General features: G+C 42.4%; 2 protein-coding genes, 1 non-coding gene and 1 pseudogene across 3 annotated transcripts; 3 read left to right on the forward strand and 1 right to left on the reverse strand.

Moving 5' to 3' along the window:
• The first annotated feature begins 8,003 nt into the window (after positions 1–8,003).
• LOC120795477 lies at positions 8,004–8,895 on the forward strand (annotated as a pseudogene).
• Positions 8,896–9,440: 545 nt separating this feature from the next.
• Positions 9,441–13,806, forward strand: stx11a (syntaxin 11a). The gene is made up of 2 exons (XM_040137146.1): positions 9,441–9,659; positions 10,719–13,806. Exon 2 carries the CDS (start codon positions 10,724–10,726, stop codon positions 11,609–11,611), a length of 888 nt encoding a protein of 295 aa, XP_039993080.1. The 5' UTR covers positions 9,441–9,659; positions 10,719–10,723; the 3' UTR covers positions 11,612–13,806.
• On the forward strand, positions 12,893–12,975 carry trnal-uaa. The gene has a single exon. It is a non-coding gene; the product is annotated as a tRNA-Leu (tRNA).
• A 185-nt stretch (positions 13,807–13,991) lies between the features above and the next one.
• On the reverse strand, positions 13,992–20,463 carry fbxo30a (F-box protein 30a). Its single transcript, XM_040137145.1, has 3 exons — positions 20,270–20,463; positions 17,254–19,319; positions 13,992–17,124 (listed from the first exon to the last, which is right to left on the reverse strand). Exons 2-3 carry the CDS (start codon positions 19,264–19,266, stop codon positions 16,921–16,923), a joined length of 2,217 nt encoding a protein of 738 aa, XP_039993079.1. The 5' UTR covers positions 19,267–19,319; positions 20,270–20,463; the 3' UTR covers positions 13,992–16,920.
• Between the last annotated feature and the right edge of the window lie 1,045 nt (positions 20,464–21,508).

Below are 21,508 nucleotides of genomic sequence, written 5' to 3' on the forward strand. Positions count from 1 at the left end.
GCCCCCCCCCCCAAAAAAAACCAAACAAACACAAAAAAAAAAAAAAAACCACCAAGCAAGCCGGTAGCTCCGTGAGCGGTCGGGAGAGACTGTCCGCTCTCGAATGGTGCAGCGTGCAGCCTGGATGTTTAAAAAGTCTTTTTTTAGCCAGACACCTCCCTGCCGCATCACATGAAGCCTATAAGATGAGCTTGGCCCGGCCCGGCCCGGCCCGGCACGCCTCTCGCTGCATCAAAATGAAGGAGGGAGGGAGGAGGGGGGGGGGGGGACAAAACATAGACTAAACAAAACAAAAAAAACAAAAAAACAAAAAAAAAAACTGCAGAGAAAACACAGCCTGTCCTCAGATGACTGAAGCCCCATCGACAAGCCTGAATCCGCCCCCGACATATACATGCACCTCAGGGTGCAGATGGGCTTGAAACTTACAGCACTGTAGAAGAAGAAGTATGTTACAGGCTTTAAAAACGATATTTCCATTGGAAACAGAACGGCTAGATTTCAAAACCGCCTCTTGCTGTGCGATAGTTGGAACGTTTATCAAGTGGATTTTTAGTGTTTTTGACCATTTACTTTAAGAAGAGGCCCCTTATTTTCCATAAAATGAGGGGGACATGTCTAAGCAGTCGTGCTACTGGATGCCACAGCTGCCTGACTGGGAACATTTTCACTCTGTGTGATTAAAAGTCCATAAACAAACTGCATAGTGAAGAATCAGCAAAGGAAACATACTGATCATGAATGGCGTTAACCTCTTATTCTCTTTTTGTTTCCCTTATTCTTCCGTGTTTCTAAGACCCCTCTGGGTCACTGTGCAAAGACGTGGGCAGAATATCATGAGCAGGGCAGGACGGCACATAAAACAGTCTCACAAGATGTCCAAAGTCCGAGACTTTCAACATGAAGTACAAAGTAAAAGGGATAAACTGTTTATATCTCTATCTATTAATCTACAATTTACTTACTCAAGCTCTCTATTCAGAAGCTTTTGAGGAATACAGTGTTGTTGTTGTTGTTACTGAACTGACCTGTTATGTCCTGTTTTTGGCTTCACATGTGGTTGTTCAACCGTTCCTGAAAACCACTGATTCCAATGTGATATACATGTACTTTTATGAATCTGAACGTTTATTGCTAAATTAAAAATGGACATGTAAAGCTTAGTTTAGATGGATTAGATAGATTGAGCATGAGGGGATTATTTAAAGGAATAGTTTGACATCTGGGATACGCTTATTCGCTTTCTTATCGCAAGCTATCTGAAAGATAATTCCTCATTTTATGGTTTGATGATGGTGCTGGAGAGCACTGCCAGTCTTCCGTTGTGTTGAGATGGGGTGACCGTGAAGACCACAACATATGACTCGCATCCTTCTCATTCTCATCAGACCATTTGGTGAACCCTCGTGCCCTGTTATATAATGTATTCTATTTTTTTCTTCCATTCATATGTTACCCACCAGCGCTGCGTGTCATCTGATCATTTGTCACATACGTCCATAAATCCTTTAAAATCTTTTATCCCTGCCGTAATATCTTGTAGTTTCTCAGTTGTCCACTGTACTTGCCAGGAACTCAAGAAGCATTGTTGACGGGACAAAGCCCGACCGGCTTTGCCCTGTGAGTGTGCCAACCTCACCGCTACCCTGCCAGTGCTTTTTTTTTTTCTTTGAAAAAGTAACCTAATGGTATTTGTTTTTTTTGTTTTTTACTATAACCTGTGTTGTGTGAGATAAACGCCAACATGTGATGTGTATTATGTCTTCAATCTCAGGCTTAGAGGAAAGGTAATAAACCAGAGGCCCTATAGCCCTTAAAGCGAAGACCACTGAGCTGTGGCTTCCAACAATGTGACAGTGCTGAGACCCCAAACTCCACCCATGCGCTGCTTTTTATTAAGTTTTCTATCAATATGCCCGTCCGCAAACATGGAACAGTAGCTTATAGTTTCACTAATATCCCACCATCTGTTTGTCTTCATGTCAGTTATTTAATTCAGTTATGTCTTTTTTTGTAAAAGAATATCTGTTGCTTTGGAGAAGGAATCTCACCATTCGAAATAGTTCAAAATCTCTGATTTTTTTTTATATGACGTTATACTCGGGAATGCTCCAATTACATCTGAAAGTTTAACAGTCCCGTATAGGAAGCCCCTCTGCGTGCCGTGATCAGCGGTGTGCCACCTTAGTCGAACAAAGTCAGACCTTGGGAAATCTTCGAGCAGAGAAACAAACCCATGACAGGCATTCATGTTAATTTGATCAGATGCTCCGAGACACTGGTGCTGTTATGTGACCCTTGGTGCATGCTAATAGGTTGAATTAATTAGAGTCACAACTTTGTGTAACTGAAAACAGCTGATGTTTTTTCCACCGATTACAGCAACCTAACTCCTGAGGCCTTATGCAATATAATGAGATAAAACGCAGGGGGTCTCAGCGAGTCAGTCTGCATGTTTACGTGTCCTTTTTTGTACCCAGGCATTTGAGGACATCAAATATAAACTTATTGATGACATTTAAATCTGATGAATGTGTCCTTTCTTGATGCTTAAAATGCATAAAATTGGATTGGAAAGAATGATGGTCTGCGATGGAGTTTTGATATTGTAGTTTTTGGTTCTCTTTTTTTTTCTTTTGGTAGATGCATAGTTAAGGTTTGAGGGGACCAAGTAAAAAAGACTTTACATCATAATATTCGCATAGTTGTAATTTCTTTTGGCAAAAAAGGGACAAGAAAGCTTTACAAATTAGACTTAATAAACTGTGTTACAGAGATAAACATCTTAAAATCAGAGGTGGCAGCTATGTAAACTGAAAATCTTATTTAATTCTTAACGTAATAACAGATAAATAGGCTGATTTATAATATCAACTTAATTTTTAAATACTCCAACGGGATTTTGAGTCATGGTTTAAGACAAAAAAGGATCTGGAACAGGAATCTGACATGAAGACATGGTCGAGGGATGTCAGAGGCAAAATGTGCCACTCTGAGAAACTTCTAAGTGCATGGAATGGACTTTTGTCCTGCAGTTTAGCAGATTTACAGCCTTTAATTAAGGATGGCTATGAGTTGTAAGTGGAAAGAACATTCTTGGCACGTTCACAAAGAGCTCTTTCCCAGTGTGTCTGTACCTCATTTTAGTCGTTCTAACCGCTGAGCAGCACTGAGGAGTGTGTACGAGGCCAAGTTAGATTTCACCTGATCACATGCGCGGTTGCTGACTGGTGAACGGGGATGTCTACATCTGAAACCCATGCACCACGGTTTATTGATTGGAAAAAAACCAAAAAAAAAAACCCAATAAAAACAAGCTAATCAAATCAAAACCAGGATATAGAAATAACTAGATTTAATTGAGAACTTTTCAACCTGAAATGATTTTGAGTTTCGTGCAAGAAATCAACAGAACGAATGTTATGCTTGGATGAATATTCACATTTTAAATCTCAAGGAATAGAAACTGTAAAAAATGAGTAATCAGTTCATGTTTTGGGACTTTGTGTTATTCAAATAAATGATTATCAATGTTTCTAACATGTTTTACATTGGCAATTATTCAGTGTCAGATCAATATTGTCTTTACATTTCCGAAGAGTAATAACACGAATAGAAGAAAAATGCCATGTAAAGTAATGTCTGTTAGCATTACCAATACCACATATAGTTTATAGCCTTTGATTGTATTTAGTTATTTGATGAACAGTGGGGGGGGGTTTCTCCTATGGTGTGTGTGTATCTGTTGATCTGTGTGCTGAGCTGTTGCTCGTACAGGGATACGGAAAGTCGTATCAAACTAGTTAACAAGTTCATGAACTGTAAGCTACCTAAGAGATAAAGGTACTGTTGCACCACTGACATCTGCTGGGCAAAATAAATACTCCAGCAAAATGCAAATGCAAATGCAATGCACCAAAATCTTTACTGAAGCAAGTAAAAGTCCTGCATTCAAAATGCTACTTAATTAAAAATACAGTGTGGTATAGTAATTACAGTAAATGGACCGAAAGTATAAAAATTAAAGTACTAATAATGCATATCAATGTCCTCTGTGACTGTTATATTCTTGTACATGACATAATTAGATTTTTAATATTTATGAAACAGTGTATGAGCTTCATTTTAGCTGATCTCCTTTCAGTGGGTCACAAGATAAATCCGAGTGGTCGTCGGATGATTAATGGGGGCGAAAACAAGGAAAACACAAAGTTCAAGACACAAATGGGTTTTCTTTTTTTTCCCACTTTCTGTGCTTTTTGTGAAATGCAGGACAATTTTGCCACTTTAAATCAGGAGCAGTTAAAACATGAAATTAAAATATCTGATATGTTTAGAAGGAAAAAGTCTCTTTGGTGGAGCTGGTAACAACTCAGACATCTGAGGTGTGAACAGTGTCTATAGAGACTGATTTTTTTTTTTTTGGTAAAGGGTCACATGCCAGAAGTTGGGAAATGCTGGTATAATCTCTACTGTTATCATTTGTTTTTGTTTTTGTTTCAATGTTAAGTCTTATTCTCAAATGCTAATGTTTCCAGCTGTCAAAAAAAAAAATGTAGCGGAGTAAAAAGTACAATGTCTTCCCCTGAAATTTAGAGGATTAAAACTATAAAGTAGCATAAAATGGAAACACTCACGTAGAGCAAAATTGTACTTAGGTACAGTATTTTAAGTAAATGTGCTTTACTTTCCACCAAAGAAAAAGCAGAGGTCAGATTTAAACCTGATATAAGAGTATAAAGCATCTTCTGATTTAGAAATTTAACATTTTGTTGCCATTTAGCGGTTTAAGTTTGCTCTACTATTCACATGATGTCTAGGTATTCAGTTTTTCTCTTCTGACTTTGAATATTTACTTTAAAATCCATCGCTTCCATTCAACTCTGTTTTGGATTTGCCATGTTATGCATTGGGAACAAAGAAAAGCATGTAAAACTTTATGTGAGACTTTTGTTCTTCTCTAGAGTAAAGTACAAACCAGTGGAACTGTAAGAATGTATGAACATGCCGGGTCTTGACCAGGTAAATGAAACGAGAGACGAAACTATGAAACAGAGAGATTGCTGCTTGCGCTGTGGTCCGTGGGATCGTCTAGTTTCATTCTTGCTCTTCCTCTCTTAAGAATCAAAGTGTCTGACTTTAACGCCGAGGGAGTGCGTATGTACAGTTAAGTGATACATCAACTTTGCTAAATTCCCCTCTGAGAAACGAAGCCAGTTTGACTCAGACCCATGGAGGCCGATGGAAATGACTAATCGCATACTCTCCACTGCCGGCTGTGGAAATGACTGTGTCAACCAGCTTCCTACACATCACCGCAACCATCCATTTCCCCTTGTTGCAATATGCCTCAACACACTTCTTTTTCTGGCAGCGTGACTGGCAGTCACTTGACATTTCGCGGTTGCAGTGCGTGCGACGTCGGAACGAGCCCGTAGTCCGACCGCGTTTCGAGAGACTAGAAAGAAAGGTTAGGATTATCGCCTGTAAAAGTGGCAAAGCAGAGACTGACCTCTGCGAGACTTCATCATTTGTTATCACATACCAACACTTCAGTCCAACCCCTTTGGAAGACAACGTATCTGGAATACTTTGTCCTTGTTTTTGACATGCTTTCGGTGTCCAGTCTCAGGGTGTGATGAGTTCTGTCTTTGATATTATCTAACATATTAACATTTTTTTCTCCTTCGAGGCCTTAGCTTAACGTCAGTCTCTTTTCACGACCCTTCATCGCCTCTCGTGTTGTTAGACATGGAAAACAATCTGTCAATAATCGCAAACATACTTGAGTAACAGCTGAACTGAGAATATAGAAAAATGTACACACGCATGTATCAGTCATCGTCTTAACGATGAATTCTGGAGAGGCCTGGCTTCACCTGGCCGTACGTCCCTCCGTGCCTCCATGTGACACAAGAGGAATGCAGAGAGTTTTGTTTCTGAGAAATCTTTCCTCTTAAACGGGTGTATCGACGATGATGATTAGCATTTTTTAAAAAAGTTCTTCGCCCGTCGCACCGCCTATTCCATTTCTATGATCAGCTCGTGCTACAGAGGGTCAGGACGAAACCCTCTATAGATAACAGCTATACAAGTAAGGCACTGTGTTTTTTTTTTAGGTTTGACTGAGGTGGTATTTCAGCTCAAAATTTTTAAACATCTGAACTTAAAATACAGTACAGATGAGAGACCTCAATTTGTAAACTCAAACTGTTTTCAAAAATAATGGAAAAATAGCATTTGTCTTTGGTAAACGTCAACTAACTCAGACCAGACTTCTTTTGTCGGGCTGTTCAGAATTACAGGATATGTTTCCTCTGCCTTTGTTGTTGAATCCCACTGAAAACACTGAAATCCTAAGCATCTCGCCTCACTTCAAATCAGATTACCAGCTAATATACTTTTACACTATACTTTTTCTGCTTCGAAACTTGTTTGGTAAGTGAAGAACGAGATTAAACGGCCTGGCGGATCAAGTATGCTCATCTAAGATTACGTGATACTGAAGAGCAAGGAGTAGATGCTCACTCCTACTGTGCGTATGTATTACAAAGGCTTTATGTTTTCCTGCTCTCTGTATCAGACTGTGTGTGTGACTAAACACCCTCAGTCATGCTCAGGAGGCATTTAACACAGGAACAAGTACACGCTTGTTGTTTCAAAAGCAACTAATTACTCTTTTGTCTTTTGATCTGTGTCATTTAGTGTGTTTTTCTTTCCCAGTTTTTACCACAAAAATAGGACTGCTCTTTTAATTTACTTAACCCCCCTTTTTTAAATGCATAGCCATGTCAGCTAGGCCTTCTTGTGTGTAATTGTCACTCAGCTTCAAGATTAAATCCTTTCAAGAGGTGTGTCAGGTTACTACATCTGGTAACCCGACACACCTCTTGAAAGGATTTTTATCTTGAAGCTGAGTGACAATTACACACTCTTCGCTTGCCTTACTGAAAGTCGTTTACTTTTTTCCAACCTTATTTATCTCAGTGGTTCCCAAATTATTTAGGCTGTGACCCCTTAAAATGAAACAGTGTGTACTGCGACAAAAAAGGTCGCATATGTCTATGAGTTTTAAGCAGTTCCATCTAAAATTAATTCTCACCTTTAAAGTTCTCAGATTGTTTCATTTGAATAGTCCTCACTGACCTTAGGGGCTAAAACCGTCAATATTTCACCAGAAAAAAACAAAGTATAGTATATTAGAAAAGTATATTAGAAAAGTCAGAAAAAAAGAATTCAAGTTTATGCAGCAGAACAGTGTCAATGTTGTATTAAAGCTGCACTGATCAATTTTTTGGATCAAACTGACTATATGAAATGTGAAAGCGGTCACATGTAGCGATGAACTCACAGACAATTATCACCCGACTCTGTAGTTCCCCTTAGATCTACAGAGCATCTTTCAAGTTCATTGCTTTGGTATTAGGACCCACAAGTTTATTGTTCTGGTTCACTCTCACGGCTCTCATTAGCGTTGTTTAAAGCCGCAACATGTAGCTGTTTTCGGTGAAAAATCTATTTAAAAAAAAAAAAAAAAAAAAAAAAAAACACTGTCCACTACCTGCTCAGCACCAAACTGCAGACAGACGCAGTTAGAGACCAGTTGGTGAACATGAGCTCCCCTCAGGAGTTGGTAGAGACCAAAACAGAGCTAAAAGGAGAGTGAATGTTGAATAATTGATGTAACAAGTTCACCATGTCAAGTTAAAAGAACCCAACCTCTTCTATAGGTGAGATTCAATATGGGATTTGTAGGGTCAGCGTTTTTGAGAGTTTGACTCACACTATGGACTGAAAGTCACAATATCTAGGCCTTGGCTGTGCTGTCAGTTTTGTGTTTACAACTTGTTTCTGCTGCCTGCCAGTGGCCAAAAAATAGGTTATTGTAGTTTTAATTATCTTGTGAAGCCTTAGAAATGCTCTATTTCCCAGGCATAACGGACAGATTCTCACACCCAGCTGAATAAATCTTTTTCTCTTACTGTGTCATCTACCTTTCAGATATGAGAGACAGATTGATGCACCTACATCAGATGCAGACTAACACAGATGGTTTTAGCACAGTGGAGCTGGACAACCTGTCAGAGTATGACGGAGCAGCAGCAGCAGCAGCAGCAGCAGCAGCAGCAGCAGCATCACCACACTCTGACCAGGACTTGGACGGTGTCCTACAGGAGGCCCAGCAGATACGTCTGGAGATCCAGCAGATCCAGAACGACGTCACTGAGCTAAAAGATGTGAACTACCAAGCCTTAAACAAGACCACATACACCATATCGACAAAGCGGGACTCCAATGCAATCGGGGCGGATATTAAATGCAGGGGAGAAGGCGTGCTGCAGCGGCTGCACACAATGAACGCTCTGAGAGGGGAACTGGAGGCCCGGCGAGGCAGCTCTGACCCCACAGCACGCATAGCTCGAACGCAGTACCAGTGTCTGAGCAGTGCTCTGCAGGAGGTGATGTTCAGCTACAATGACACAGAGATGAGCCACAGGGAGGCTTGTAAACGTCAGATCCAGAGGCGGATGGAGGTGGTGGGCAGGGAGGTCAGCGAGGAGGAGCTGGAGGAGATGTTGGAGGGCGAGGAGCTGAATGTGTTCAGCATCCAGGTGGAGGGCAAAACGGCGCTCTGCTCTCCTACAGATTGAGAGTCATCACAAGGAGCTGCTGGAGCTGAGGAAGAGGATCGAGGGGATCCAGGGGCTGTTCCTGGATGTGGCCGTGCTCATAGAGGAGCAGGGGGCCGCCATCGAAAACATCCAGAAAAATGTCCAAAATACTGAAGTGGCCATTCAGGATGGAATAGTCCAGCTAGATAAAGCGGTCACATCGGATAAAAACAACTTCTTCAAGAAGCTGTTTTGTGGCTGCTTCCCATGTTATTACAAATAGGTCAGATGAGGGTCACTGGGTTTGGATCAGGTCCACTGGTCCATGTAGTCAAAACTGCAATAAAAAATAAATGAACAACCATTTTCTCCTACGTTAACCTTCGATACTTAAAGTACATTTTTAATAAAGTTACTTATGTACCTTACCTTACACTGTGAATGTAATACTCTAAATATACTTCCTCCATCACTGTCAAAAGCAGGAAAGTTCCTGAACAGCTACCACACGGACTTTGCGGTGAGACTCTTTTGCCAACTTCTGTTTTCAATGTCAACATTTAACTTTTATTGTTTTTTGTTTTTTTTTTTGTTTTTTTATAGACCTCATGTTAGGATAATAACAACTTGTGTTTTATTGATTTTACATTAATTTAATGGAAAACTTCAAAAGTTTGGGCGTAAATGAAAAAGTTTTTTTTTTTTTAAAAAAACCTAATGTCTTTCGTGACTCATCTTGACAATAAACTGGACGCCTCACAAATGTCAAAAAGAAAAAAAGAGGAGCGGCGAAGAGTGTGAGATGCAGAGGAGAAGGCGTGATCTTCCGCATTAGTTCCCGCTGCAGCCTGCACGACTGAGCCAGCGGTACTGTGATGTGTGTGACCGCCAGTCCTCCTTAAAACACTGCGAGACAGTTGACTTTAGCACATGTTGAAATTGATATATCGGAGGGAGGAAAAGAGGAAATGAGTCTTTCTGCGGGGCCTCTCCTTGCTTTAGCCAGTGTTTTTCTAGCTTAACACCGCTGGGGAGTAACTCAACCAGGTATGTGCGCTCTGTATTGTACTATGAGGTCGCGATACATAGGCTCAAATAATCGATCAGCTGCAGTCACAAGTCGGCGCAGACTGATTTCCTGAACAGCTTATTGTTGTCAAGTCTTTCTTTCTCCTCGTGATCCTGGCTCTGCCATGGCCTGTGAATGCTTTCAGGGTTTGTGAGTGTGATTCATTGCCTTTGTGTAAAACACTTATCTACCGTTACATCAGTACATCAACATTAATGCTCCGTGGCGGCTTCTCTCGATAGGAAATAACCCGAGTCTTAAGTCGACGCCTTGTAATTAATTTCTATCTGCGATGAGAGTGTCACAGCTGAGGAAGTAACCCACCAGCTTTCTTTAGAGGAGTTTAGACCGATACCGGTCCCTCACTGTGTCTCTCTCTCTCTCTTCAGAAAGTACTAATCTAAAATTGTAATAAATCAATCTTCAAAAAAATGGGAGTTTGCTTAAGTCATTCAAGTGCTGTTTTCGATAAAGTCTCTACACTGAATTTTCCTAAGTTACACTGTGCATACAAAAAAAAAAAATAATATCCCAACATGCACAAAAACATGCACATATAATATAGTTCACAGAATGTTCCTGTAAAATAATATCCCATTGTAATTACAATATAAAAGGAAAGAAATGACTCATAGACATACTGTGTTGAAGAAGAAAGAAATGGTACATAAAAATTTGCATATCTCACTAAAATTAGCAGTTTTTCTTATTATATTCCTGATTTCTCTGGTTTAAAATGGAACATGGCACCTTTCAACCAGCTGGCATGAGAAGGTGGATCCAGTTTAACTACTTTTAAATACAGTTTGTTCAGTCCAGTGGTTCCCCACCTAGGGGTTGGGCCCACAAAATACATCTTAGGGGTCATGAGAGGATTAATTGGAGATGAAAGAAGAAAGTCTTTATGCTGAGCCAAGCTAAGCAGCTGCTGGCTGTAGCTTCCTATCTAATTATTATTTTCCAAGTGCAACTACTATTAATTATAGTCAAACGATTCCTATCACGCAGTCAGTAAAAGCTCCTGTCTCCTCTTCCAGGTGAGATGAGGGACCGACTGTGTGAGCTGCAGACCTCCACCCCCAAGCCTGCAGAGGTGGAGCACAGGCCTGAGGAGAACCACAACAGCACCGCTGAGGATGAGGGCATTGTGGAGGAACACGCCGTTGTGTTTGAGGGAGAAGACGTGATGGACGGCATCTACAAGGAGGCCCAGGGGATGAGGAAGGAGATGCTGCTGTTCAGAATGGAAGTGAAGCGCCTTGGGAAGCAGAACACCAGGTTCCTCACGTCTGTCAGGAGGATAAGCAGCATCAAGCGGGACTCCAACGCTCTGGGCCGGGACATCAAGGCCAGAGGGGAGGCCATTTATGCACGGTTGGAGAAGCTGGGCAAGCTGAGCAAGGAGCTGGAGGAGGAGTACGGGTCTACGTCAGCTGTGGCTCGCATGGTGCGTTCACAGTACGTGTCTCTGACCAACAACTTCCACAATGCCATGTCTGAATATAACGAGGCTGAGATGGTCCAGAGGGAGAACTGCAAGACCCGCATCCAGAGACAAGCGGAGATCATGGGCAAGGAGGTGACCAGGGAGCAGATAGACGAGATGATCGAGACGGGCAAGTGGAACGTCTTCTCGGATAATCTTCTTCTGGAAGGAAAGAATGCCAGATCTGCCCTCAACGAGATCGAGAACCGGCACAAGGAGCTTCTGGAGCTGGAGGGCCGCATCAGAGACATTCACGAGCTTTTCTTCCAGATGGCCATGCTCGTGGAGGAGCAGGGTTGCATGCTGGATAACATAGAAGCAAACGTCAGTGCAACTCAGGACTATGTTGTCAAGGCTTCAACTCAGATCAAGAAGGCTGTGAAATACAAGAAAAGCAATCCATGCAAGAAACTCTTTTGTTGTTGCTGCCCCTGCTGCAATTGAGACAGTATTAGTATTAAGTTTTTTTGTTCTTAGTGTCATCAAAATATTGAAATTACATTCAAATCAGCTTCCTATGCAAAGATGCCTGTAATATTTTTGCTTTGGTTTGTGTATTTATTTAGCTCTACTGAAGCCTTGACTCCATTTTTAAGCAGCAGAAGTGTCCAAATTTAACACTCTACTGTTATTTTCCATACTGAGCTGGTCTGAGAAATAAGTGTAGAGTAGTTTCAAACCACACATTCATATGTAAATGTGTACAGGGAGATATGGGCATCATGTTTCCCGATTGTTACTGAGAACAGCCGTTGCACGATTACTGTGGAGACATCTAAGCTATTATTTAAGGCATGAATCTCAGCGTTCTTTCCCTTGAAATCACTCTTTACATCACTTAAACGTCTCATATAACAATTCACAAAGCTGAAAGTTACTTATAAATAATTGACGGCCTGACTGGAAGCCTATGGCTAAGCTTGAAACTGGAACTAAAAGTGGGCCTACTTCTTATGATAAGCCTTGCCTAAGACTTCTTTAGAAACACAGTGAACACAGCACATAAAGCTACTGATTGTGGTTAGCTGGGGAAGCAAGCTAGATTGGTGTGGATTGTGCAACTATATGTATTTATCACCAGCTGTAGGCCACAGCTATGGGTTTCTCAAGACTTGTTTCTTCACACACATGCACACACCCACAAAAACTATATGCGTTGCCTCCTGTTCTCCGTTTTGAAACTGTCTGAGCTTCAATCCCAGGTTTCCCCTGCAGCTTTACTGAATGTGCACGCACAGCCAAAGCCAGTCATATGTGTATTGCGGGGCAGCTTTTCTCTGATTTTTTTGGATATGTGTACATACGCGTTCATTCAGGCAGTGTGACAACAACAGAGAGAACGGGAAGCTAATCAGGCCAGAGGAGTTTCTGTTTGCACAGCAGGCATACATCTCTGTCCTGTCAGTGCAATGATAGTGAAATGAAAAAGACCTTTATTCCTCCTGTGTGTGGACAGTCCATCACCCACTGGAGGGGGGGGTCCCAGCCGGCATCCGGTGAGGCTCTGCAGCTGAGACCATCACACAGTACACGAGGGACACCACTGGGTGTTGTCTGAATAACTGCCTCTGCTTATTGTTGAAATGAGTTGGCGATGGTTGCACTTGCTCAGCAGCGCTGTGTGGTTTGTGTGTGCGTATGTGTGTGTGTGGGGGGGGACTCTACCGGTGGGTTTGCTCGGCCACACCTACCCGTTACGACGACATTTATGTCCCATGCACACTGACCAGGATGGCCGAGTGGTTAAGGCGTTGGACTTAAGATCCAATGGACAATAGTCCTCGTGGGTTCGAACCCCACTCCTGGTAGGAACCGGAAATTTTAACCGGAACACCTGCGGCCCCTACATCGTGGGAAAGGTGGCTGTGAAGTTTCAGGTAACGACGACATGGGAGAGACATAGATGGATTCGCTGTCACCCGTACACAAAACATGCTGCCGTAATCCGGAGTTTGTCCCGAGACAGGCTCGTTTCTTCGGGCCGCGGCAGAGGAAACGTTTCTTGGGCTTTGATGTGGCACCGCAGACATTTCAGTGTTTTGCTTTCGCACCGCCGGCTTTCTCACCGGAACGACTGTCAGGCTCGTCTGCGACTCTTAAAAGTCGTCAGGTGACTGCTAATTATATATATTAACTACGTTCATAGTTTATTTCCTAGACACGCACCACAGGCAATTAACAAAGATGCATAGGTTCAGAAAACCGCGAGGAAGAAAAAACAAAACAAAAACAAAACACCCCGACTCAGCTGATAAAATGTAACTAGGTTATGATAACCTCAAAATATTCAAAGGACGTGGTTGTCCTGCCTCCTGTGTTGATGTTTTGACATGTATTTTAACACCGCAGCTGACAGCTAACCAGCTAAATGTGGTTATTGTTTCTGATGGTATCTGAGGTTTCTGTGAATCAGTAATGATAGTCAACACAAGTAGAAAGAAATAAAAGCGGGGCCTATAATTTTAAATTTATCCCATTGGAATCATTTTAAAAGCTCATCTTTTGTGTCATTGTCTAGTTCCACTTGAAATCCTGCATAATAAAAACTGATTTGGACCTTTATGCTATTTACCTTGGCTGGATGCATCCAACACAATCACAGCCTCCCTTGTCGGGACCTGTGTTTTTTTTTATCGGGGAAGGTGGACTTTGTGGCGATCTGGTGCCATCTAGCTGTAGGAGATGGGACTACTGTGCCATTAAACTTTGAAAACTGGTCGTTCAACAGTTCTCTCATTGAAATAAAGCAATTGAACACATCTGCCTGCAACAACTGGACAGATTAAATCCATTATTGACATTGAACGACCTTTAATTTTAGATAAAGTGTCCACACACTGGATTAAAACTCCCAACACTTAACTGGCCTGAATACGGGCAACATTTTGACCCTTTTCTATTAATTTGCAACATTTCAATTTGTGATAATTTATCTAAAGGGTTGTCTTTAATCATGTTGTGTATTTTTGTTTTCTTACTTGACTATACCATCAACTTTGTCCTTTGTCACACAGGCCATTTCCCCAGTGAAGACACAGTAAGGTTTTAAATGTTGCCTTTTCTTCAGTCCAGTAATGTTTTGAAAGCGTTAAACCAAAGTGAGAGAACTTCCATTATTCCTTCAATGAATCTGTTATCACCCGCCTGTCCTAAATACAGGACAGGATGTGCACAAATCACCTGGTTTGACTGAACCAGGAAGTTCTCTGTTAACACTTTTTTCTAGCTGTGTTGGCAGTGATAGAAGCAGTTACCGTAAACCATTTAAAACAAAAACAAAAAAAAGGGGGAAAAACCAAGACCCTCTTTATTAAAATGCTTCAAAAGTCAGACAAATGAAGCAGTCATATTGTGAAAAATAAAACACACTTCGGTAGGAGTGAAAATCAAACCTATAATTCTGATGAAAAGGTTGATAGACTCCAGGGGCCTGCAAAGACTTGTCTGCATTGCTAAAAAAACAAAAACAAGAGTGTACTGTAGAAGAAATACATTTGTCATAAAGTTGTATGAACCTCAGTAGAGCAAAAGACTAATTTAATGCTCAGGTCCCCCGTTCCACTTCATCAATTTCAAACGGTTAGAACCTGAAGAATGAGGCGTGCTATCAGATCTGGACTAAGTTCAACATGATACAAGATTTTTAAAAATGTAACAGCTCGCGTGAAAATGTACCGAACTGATGCACTGTGCCTGAGAAATCAGCTGTATAAATAAGTCTGCAACTGGACTGACAGATACATTTTCCAAAGACATCACACTCACATGCAGTACACAAAGGAGTAAAATCCCTCCTACTTGAGCAGAGAAAACCCCTCAGCATCATGATTTAAATTTTACAGTACATGCCTTCATGTGCAAATCAATAATTCAAATACAAATCTAGACATTACAGAGGCAGATTCTTTCTCGTTCCAAATTAAAAGTACCAGTACAAAAAATAAGAAATAAACCAAACACAGACTGGGACTTATTAGAATAAAAAGACAACTTAGTTCAAACATTGCTCGGGTTTTACGTCAAACTTCAAAAATATAAAAACAACAAAAACACACAAAGGAACATCAACTTTTTCTCACCAGTAACCCATTACTTTTCTGTGACATTTTCAACCCATTTTGCATTCCACATTGAAAAACAATGTGGAATGGAGGCTATTTTCTCATATAAGGGAGCAAAATGTGTCATGTTCATGTGTAGTCGGACCTTAGTACTAAATCCAAACTACCCTTATCAGTCAAGATCATTTCAATCAGCATTTTCACTTACTCAATTATAAAAAAACGCTGTTGGACGACAAACGGGAAAGCATGTAATTTTTTTGTCCAGCACTGCAACACACACTGTTATGTTATAATAATACTAAGCGGTACGCCAGTCAGTTCTTAGACCCCACAATAATCAAGCAGCTGACAAGTCGCTGTGTCTTTCTGAGCAATTTTGTTGACTACGCACACAATCTACTGCGAGACAGTGCTTAATGCTACAACCCTGAGACACCAAAACATTTAAACACAGTGGACATGTAGTGCCAAAAACATACAAACATGATAAATAATGAATGTGAAAATAATTAGTGATGCTCATAACTGGGGGGAAGTGCGTGCCCGCTACAGTTCTAAACACCTGGCCTGCAGGGTTTTATGAGGTCTGATACTGAGGGAGGGAAACCAAGCTTCCTGCTCACTACCGATAGCCACTGATGGATTCTTATATTCACGGGGTACACTCATTATTTTACTTGCTACATCTAGATTTTTGGAGAAAAGAGCCCACAAACATTTGCTGGTTACTTATCAAAGTAGCTGGCAGAAAAGACAAACCACGTGCCAACCACAGCTAAAAATCTACTTCCATTTGGCTGGTGAGTAGTGTTAATATTATACTGACTAACATGCCAGCCCATTAGTCAGAAGTGACAGATGAACAGAAGAAGATGGACCACCTTTGTTATTGCCATATCATCAGCACCACGCGCCAAACCAAAACACGCACTACATTTATGATGGTGACATGCTTATGCTGGTGAACAGAAGTCGACACCCACAGTAGTACAGTTCGATCATCCTGTACAGTGGCACACATTGTGCAGAGCTACCACAGACGTTTGGTCAGTCTTTAAATTTAGAATTAAAGCCACGGAATCTATGAGATCTAAGCAGTACACACAGGGTCACTCTGGGTATCAGGATAAGATATAAAACCGTGCAAGATACTAATAAACTGTTCCAGCTAGAAGCAGTTGAGAAATCTCACTGAGATCTTCCGAGCAACCTCAAGACTAGAAAATAAAGTGTATCACAAGTTAAGGCTCTACTCTTACCTCCAATGTAGCACAGTACTGATTTTTTGATATAAAAATAAAAAAAATTCTAAATCAAGACATTTACTGATTATTTACACAAAGTCAGAGTAGATAATAGTAGAACTTCAGTACAATGGTATTAATAAATCCATCAGAGTCTGGGATACAAGGCTAGCAATTAACTTTGCTTGTTAAAATCCCAATCTGTGATTGCAGCACTTCAGCCTCTGCTGAAACATGAATCAGCCCACTACTGGCTTTCTCTTATTTAAGGGAGTGAGGATTAATTCCACTGCGAAGCAAAAAACAACCAACAGCTTATAACACCCAACCAGGAGTTTTCGATGTTTATGAGGCTGGAAGAGACTAATGTTTGTAAACACTGGAGAAAAGTACATGTATTTGAGTTCTGATGGTCTCAGAAATGTCCAAAAGGTGACTTCATCGCTTACGCTACTGGTTTGAGAACTGAACGTAAACACCTCCCCTCTTTCGTGAGCTCTCTGGTGAAACACATGCAGGGCAGAGGGATGGCCTCCTCCCGGCGAGCAATCGTATTGAACTTGCACTTCTTGAGGTGGTCGGCCATGCTGGCGATGTTGGCAAACTTCCACTCGTTCACTGTACCGAAAGCTGTGCTGAATCGCCACACCTGAATGACAAACAGAACTCTTCCATTACTTTCCATGCAGTGCACATAATTACACTTTGTTTCCACACAGAAGATAAGTGAGACTATAATCAAATGTAAACAGTAATTAAAAGTAGTAAAAAGACAAACCTTATCTGTGATCTGCCATGAAGGAGATCCATCAGCACGCCGTTTCTTCTCCCACAGCAGGACGACCATGCCACGCATCTGGAGCAGACTGGCGCACACATCCCTCATGGTGCGGGACACTCTGGATAGTTGGCACAAGCTGAAGCTATCCAGGAAGCTTGCTACATGTTGCAACACCTCAAATGGAAGACTGCTGAACTGATCGCACTGAGAGCCAAAGTGGCAGGTGTTTCTTGGGAGGTTGTCCCCAGTTTTTAAAGGCAGACCAGGCTGAACCCCAAAAGAGCCGAGGTGCCTGTCGTGAATGATTCGGAAGCCCTGTACAGACGGGCAGAATCGTCTTTGGGAGTAGGTGCAGCCATAGTAGGCCAAGGGGCAGCGTTGCTCCATCCAGCCATTGAGTCCGGCATGGATATCCCCGTGAACATTTTTGAAATGAGACGAGAACTCATCCCGCCGGAACAACTGCCCACACACAAAAGTGAACATGGAGCGCTGTTTGGTTTGGTATCGAGCCACACATTCGAGCACCAAGTCCAGTCTGAGAGTGTGGAAGGGGCTGGGGTTGGAAAGCTGTGGGCTGGCGTGATCACAGGCTGACGCTGAAGCGATGTCCCCCACCATCGTGTTGGTTGCAAGAATGGCTGAAGGGAAGGAAAACGTCTGAGTACCAAAGTCAATGTGGTAGCCATCGACAAATCTGCTGTCTGAGATTCCTCTGCCTCCCGGAGAATCCCCGAGGCAAAAGAGCAAAGCTGCAGTGATCAGATCAATGCCGTGGAGGCCCATGGGGTCATCGGCTACCTCCAGGTCAGATGTGTCGACTGCCTTGTCCTCCATCTTTGCTCGAAACAAGTAAGGGTCTGACAACAGAGCCCGGCGTCCATTAAATGTAAACATACTTATACCTCTAAGGACTTCTACATTCTGTAGTTTCCGTTCCAAGCACCTATACCTGAGTTCAGTGGGTAAGTGTTGCAAGAAGTTATTTCTCACATGATCGGACAGCAGGAATGGCATTGGAGGTGAAAGCTGTGCTTGTTGAGGCACAGGAGGCCCCAGGTCTACAACAGGCATGTAATTCTGAGGTACCTCTGGCCAGACGAGGTTGGAATCATTTATTGGCTCCTCAATAATATCTTCCTTTTCTTCGAAAAACAACTCTACAAAATCATTTTCTTCTGCCCAGCCAATACCATCTTCTTCTCCATTTGTCCCCACTGCGCAATCCACTCCACCTACTGCTCCAAGCTCACAGTCGGAATCGGAGTCACTCTCTTGCATATCTACATTCTTCCCACCCTCAGCGACATAAACATTATGACTGTCACCGTTTTCTCCATTGCGGAGAGCTCCGTTCTTATCAGTCTTTTCCCCATTTAGATTTCCAACAATTACATCAATATCCCTGGCATTAGTGAGGATGTCCAAGGCCGCTGCTAAACTTCTACTTGTCTCCACTGAAGTGCTATACAACCCATTATAGGGCTCCTCTTCCATTTCCACTGTTCCATTACCTAACACTGTCTCCGGTAAACTTGATGCCGTGGCCATCTTGTCACTTTCATCTGCTTCTTTATCTCCATTCTTTGACACAGTGGTTGTGACCTTCAGGGACTCTAACAACATCCTCTGATCCTGCAGGGCCAAGGCCATGTCTAATTGCTCCACCTCATCAAAGTCTTTGCTCAAGTTTTCATAGGACTTGCGGTCAGCATAGCTCACGGGCCAGCGGTTCCACTCCATAGTACAACATACTATACTTGCTGGGCAAGTCTCAAGATGTTGTGCCATCTTGATCCTCGCAATAGAGAAGGGGCAGCCAAACACACTGTTCAGACATGGCAGCCGTTCATAAGGACACAGTAGACGATGTTCTTCTAGTTTGCACGAGTGAAAAACTGCCCCGCAGACAAGAGGACAGCCGACGAGGTCGCAGGAGACACCCGTTTCTGGTCTTACCATGCATCTTCTGTTGATGCATTTAAGGCAATGCGGGTGCAGATTCTCCATTTTTTACTGTATTGCTCCTTGCCCGACAGGAAAAAGGGGTGTAGTGCTCAACCCTGAAACAAAGGCAGCAAAATAAAATTTGTTTCACACTTCTTGAGAGACCTCAAACATGCCATGATAACAACAAGGTTTTATTAAGCAGATGGAGTCGTCAGCTGGAACAGAGCATGCTGGTGTTACATTATCCCATCGACATTAATAAAACCGTCTGACAAAACACACGTGAGGTCCCGTGCCCTCAAATTATTCTGTAACTTAGTCTCTCTCTCTGTGTCTATGCATGTTTACTAAATCTTATGGCTGTTCAGTAACATTTCACAAGACCCTTCTTCGGTTTCATGGCGACACCGGTTCTTCCAAGACTTCGGGGCAAACCTGACCCCTCATCTTTAGGACCTCAGAACCGCCCTTCGTTCATGGAGTTTGGTGACAAGTCAGACAAACTCGGAAGAATCTGAGCTTGTTATTCTTGACCGTTTGCCTCCCAGCCGCGACAGACCCACGAGGTAAATACCTCTGAATCATTAGCCTCAGGCTTATTTTGTAGTGTTGCTGTGTTGTTGCGAAGGGATAATGAGTACTGGCTCAAAAGGACACCAAACAAAACCTCAAGGACCCACAACAATGCTGCAAGTCCAAACAGCAATGCCACACAGGATAGCTATTGGTGAAGTCCTTACAGCCATTGCCCGCAGCAGCTAGCCGGCTGCATTACGCAAGCATAACTGGCAAGGTAGCAATCAGCTAAAAACACAAACAACACAGCAACAGCCGGTTCTTATTATTCTAACCAATTACAGCCGTAGCGCCAATAATATTGCAACAGTCTTTTTTAGTACAAGAAGCTGTTTTCACGATTACCGCGCAACAGACAAGGTGAACTGATTAGTCACAAAAGTTTGTAAAGTTAAACAAAAGAACATCAACAACATGGCCAGCCAGTTAGCAATAGCAGCTACACCTCGTTAGCCTCGCTAGCTGGTCGCTTCTGGAAACTGCTTACCCGAGTTGCGAGGCTCTCCGAGTGTATTTTTTATTACCGTGCCCTCACTTATATCAGCAACGCCGTAACTATAGCCACACATTCATCGCCCAGTATCAATTGTGTCCAAATCTCTCTCATGACATGAAACTGGCTAATCGGCGGCCGCTCGACTGCGGGACCTTCGCTGATCTGAGTCGGTCGGCGTTTGTGTTGGTCGTGGTGCGGTGCGCCGCGCCGCGCGGCGCAACGTCATCACGTAAAAACAACCTGTCACATGGAGGCTTATGGACGCAGACCTGTGAGAGAGCACCGAAATAGACGGGGAGGGGAATACCCCGAGGACAGTTTTACATGTTACCACTCATGAAACGATGCGACGTTGTTTTGGGATTTTAATGTGTGTTGCCAGGCAATCCAAATTACTGGGGGAAATCAGTGGTGGATGAAATACTAAGGCTGTTTACAATCTGTTTTTGTTTTTTTAATATCAATCCCATTACCCTCCTAGACCAGACTGCATAACACAACACTGGATATTTTCTTAATTTCCTATCTGCCCTCTTTCTGTTTCTGACCAAATACCCATAAAATTGGATAATGATCGCCACCTAATGCATACCTGTCCGTAACACCCTACTCTCCTACTCTAGCTAAGTTTGATGAAGCAGTTCCATCATTTATCACTGCCAGATATATTTATCCAGGAATTGCTCTACAACTGCTCTATTATTGTCCCTACTTTCCTCGCCCCATATAGGACCATAAGACCAAAAGTAACAGTTAACCGATCCTGCTGACTTGCTTCTGTAGCCTCTCTGCCTCTGTGCCACCACCGTTGTCGAAACACCGTTAAAAACACATAAATGAGCCACACCGTTGCACGGGGTGACATGCTCCTTCCCTACCAAGAAATCAGGCACAGCAGTTTATTTTTAGTCAATCCCACATACCCTGTCCTGCAGCTGTAAATATTCACTAATGTGTACTAATCCACAGTTGGAATGGTCCCCAACAAATAAACTATTTACTCCTGTTTGGGTAAATAGTGCATTACCCAAAGCTGAATGTCTCCTCCGTCGCTCAGCGAAGACTCTACTGCTCGTCCTGATCACAAACCACCATACACACCAGTCAGCCACAACATTAGAACCAGTTACTGGTTCTAATGTTGTGGCTGATTGGTATAAATATCTTATGAAACTAGAAACAGACCTACATTTCTCATTGAATAGTGAGCTTTTTTCCCCCCTTGTAATA

The sequence above is a fragment of the Xiphias gladius genome, chromosome 10 (genome assembly GCF_016859285.1).
Source record: "Xiphias gladius isolate SHS-SW01 ecotype Sanya breed wild chromosome 10, ASM1685928v1, whole genome shotgun sequence".
Classification (NCBI taxonomy): domain Eukaryota; kingdom Metazoa; phylum Chordata; class Actinopteri; order Istiophoriformes; family Xiphiidae; genus Xiphias; species Xiphias gladius.

Bases quoted from the DNA above. Each gene is read 5' to 3' on its own strand.
- stx11a (XM_040137146.1), top strand. From the start codon at position 10,724: ATGAGGGACCGACTGTGTGAGCTGCAGACCTCCACCCCCAAGCCTGCA.
- fbxo30a (XM_040137145.1), bottom strand. From the start codon at position 19,266: ATGGAGAATCTGCACCCGCATTGCCTTAAATGCATCAACAGAAGATGC. The intron at 17,125-17,253 runs GTTTGTCTTTTT...TTTGTCATTCAG, and splicing joins CATGGCAGATCACAGATAAG to GTGTGGCGATTCAGCACAGC.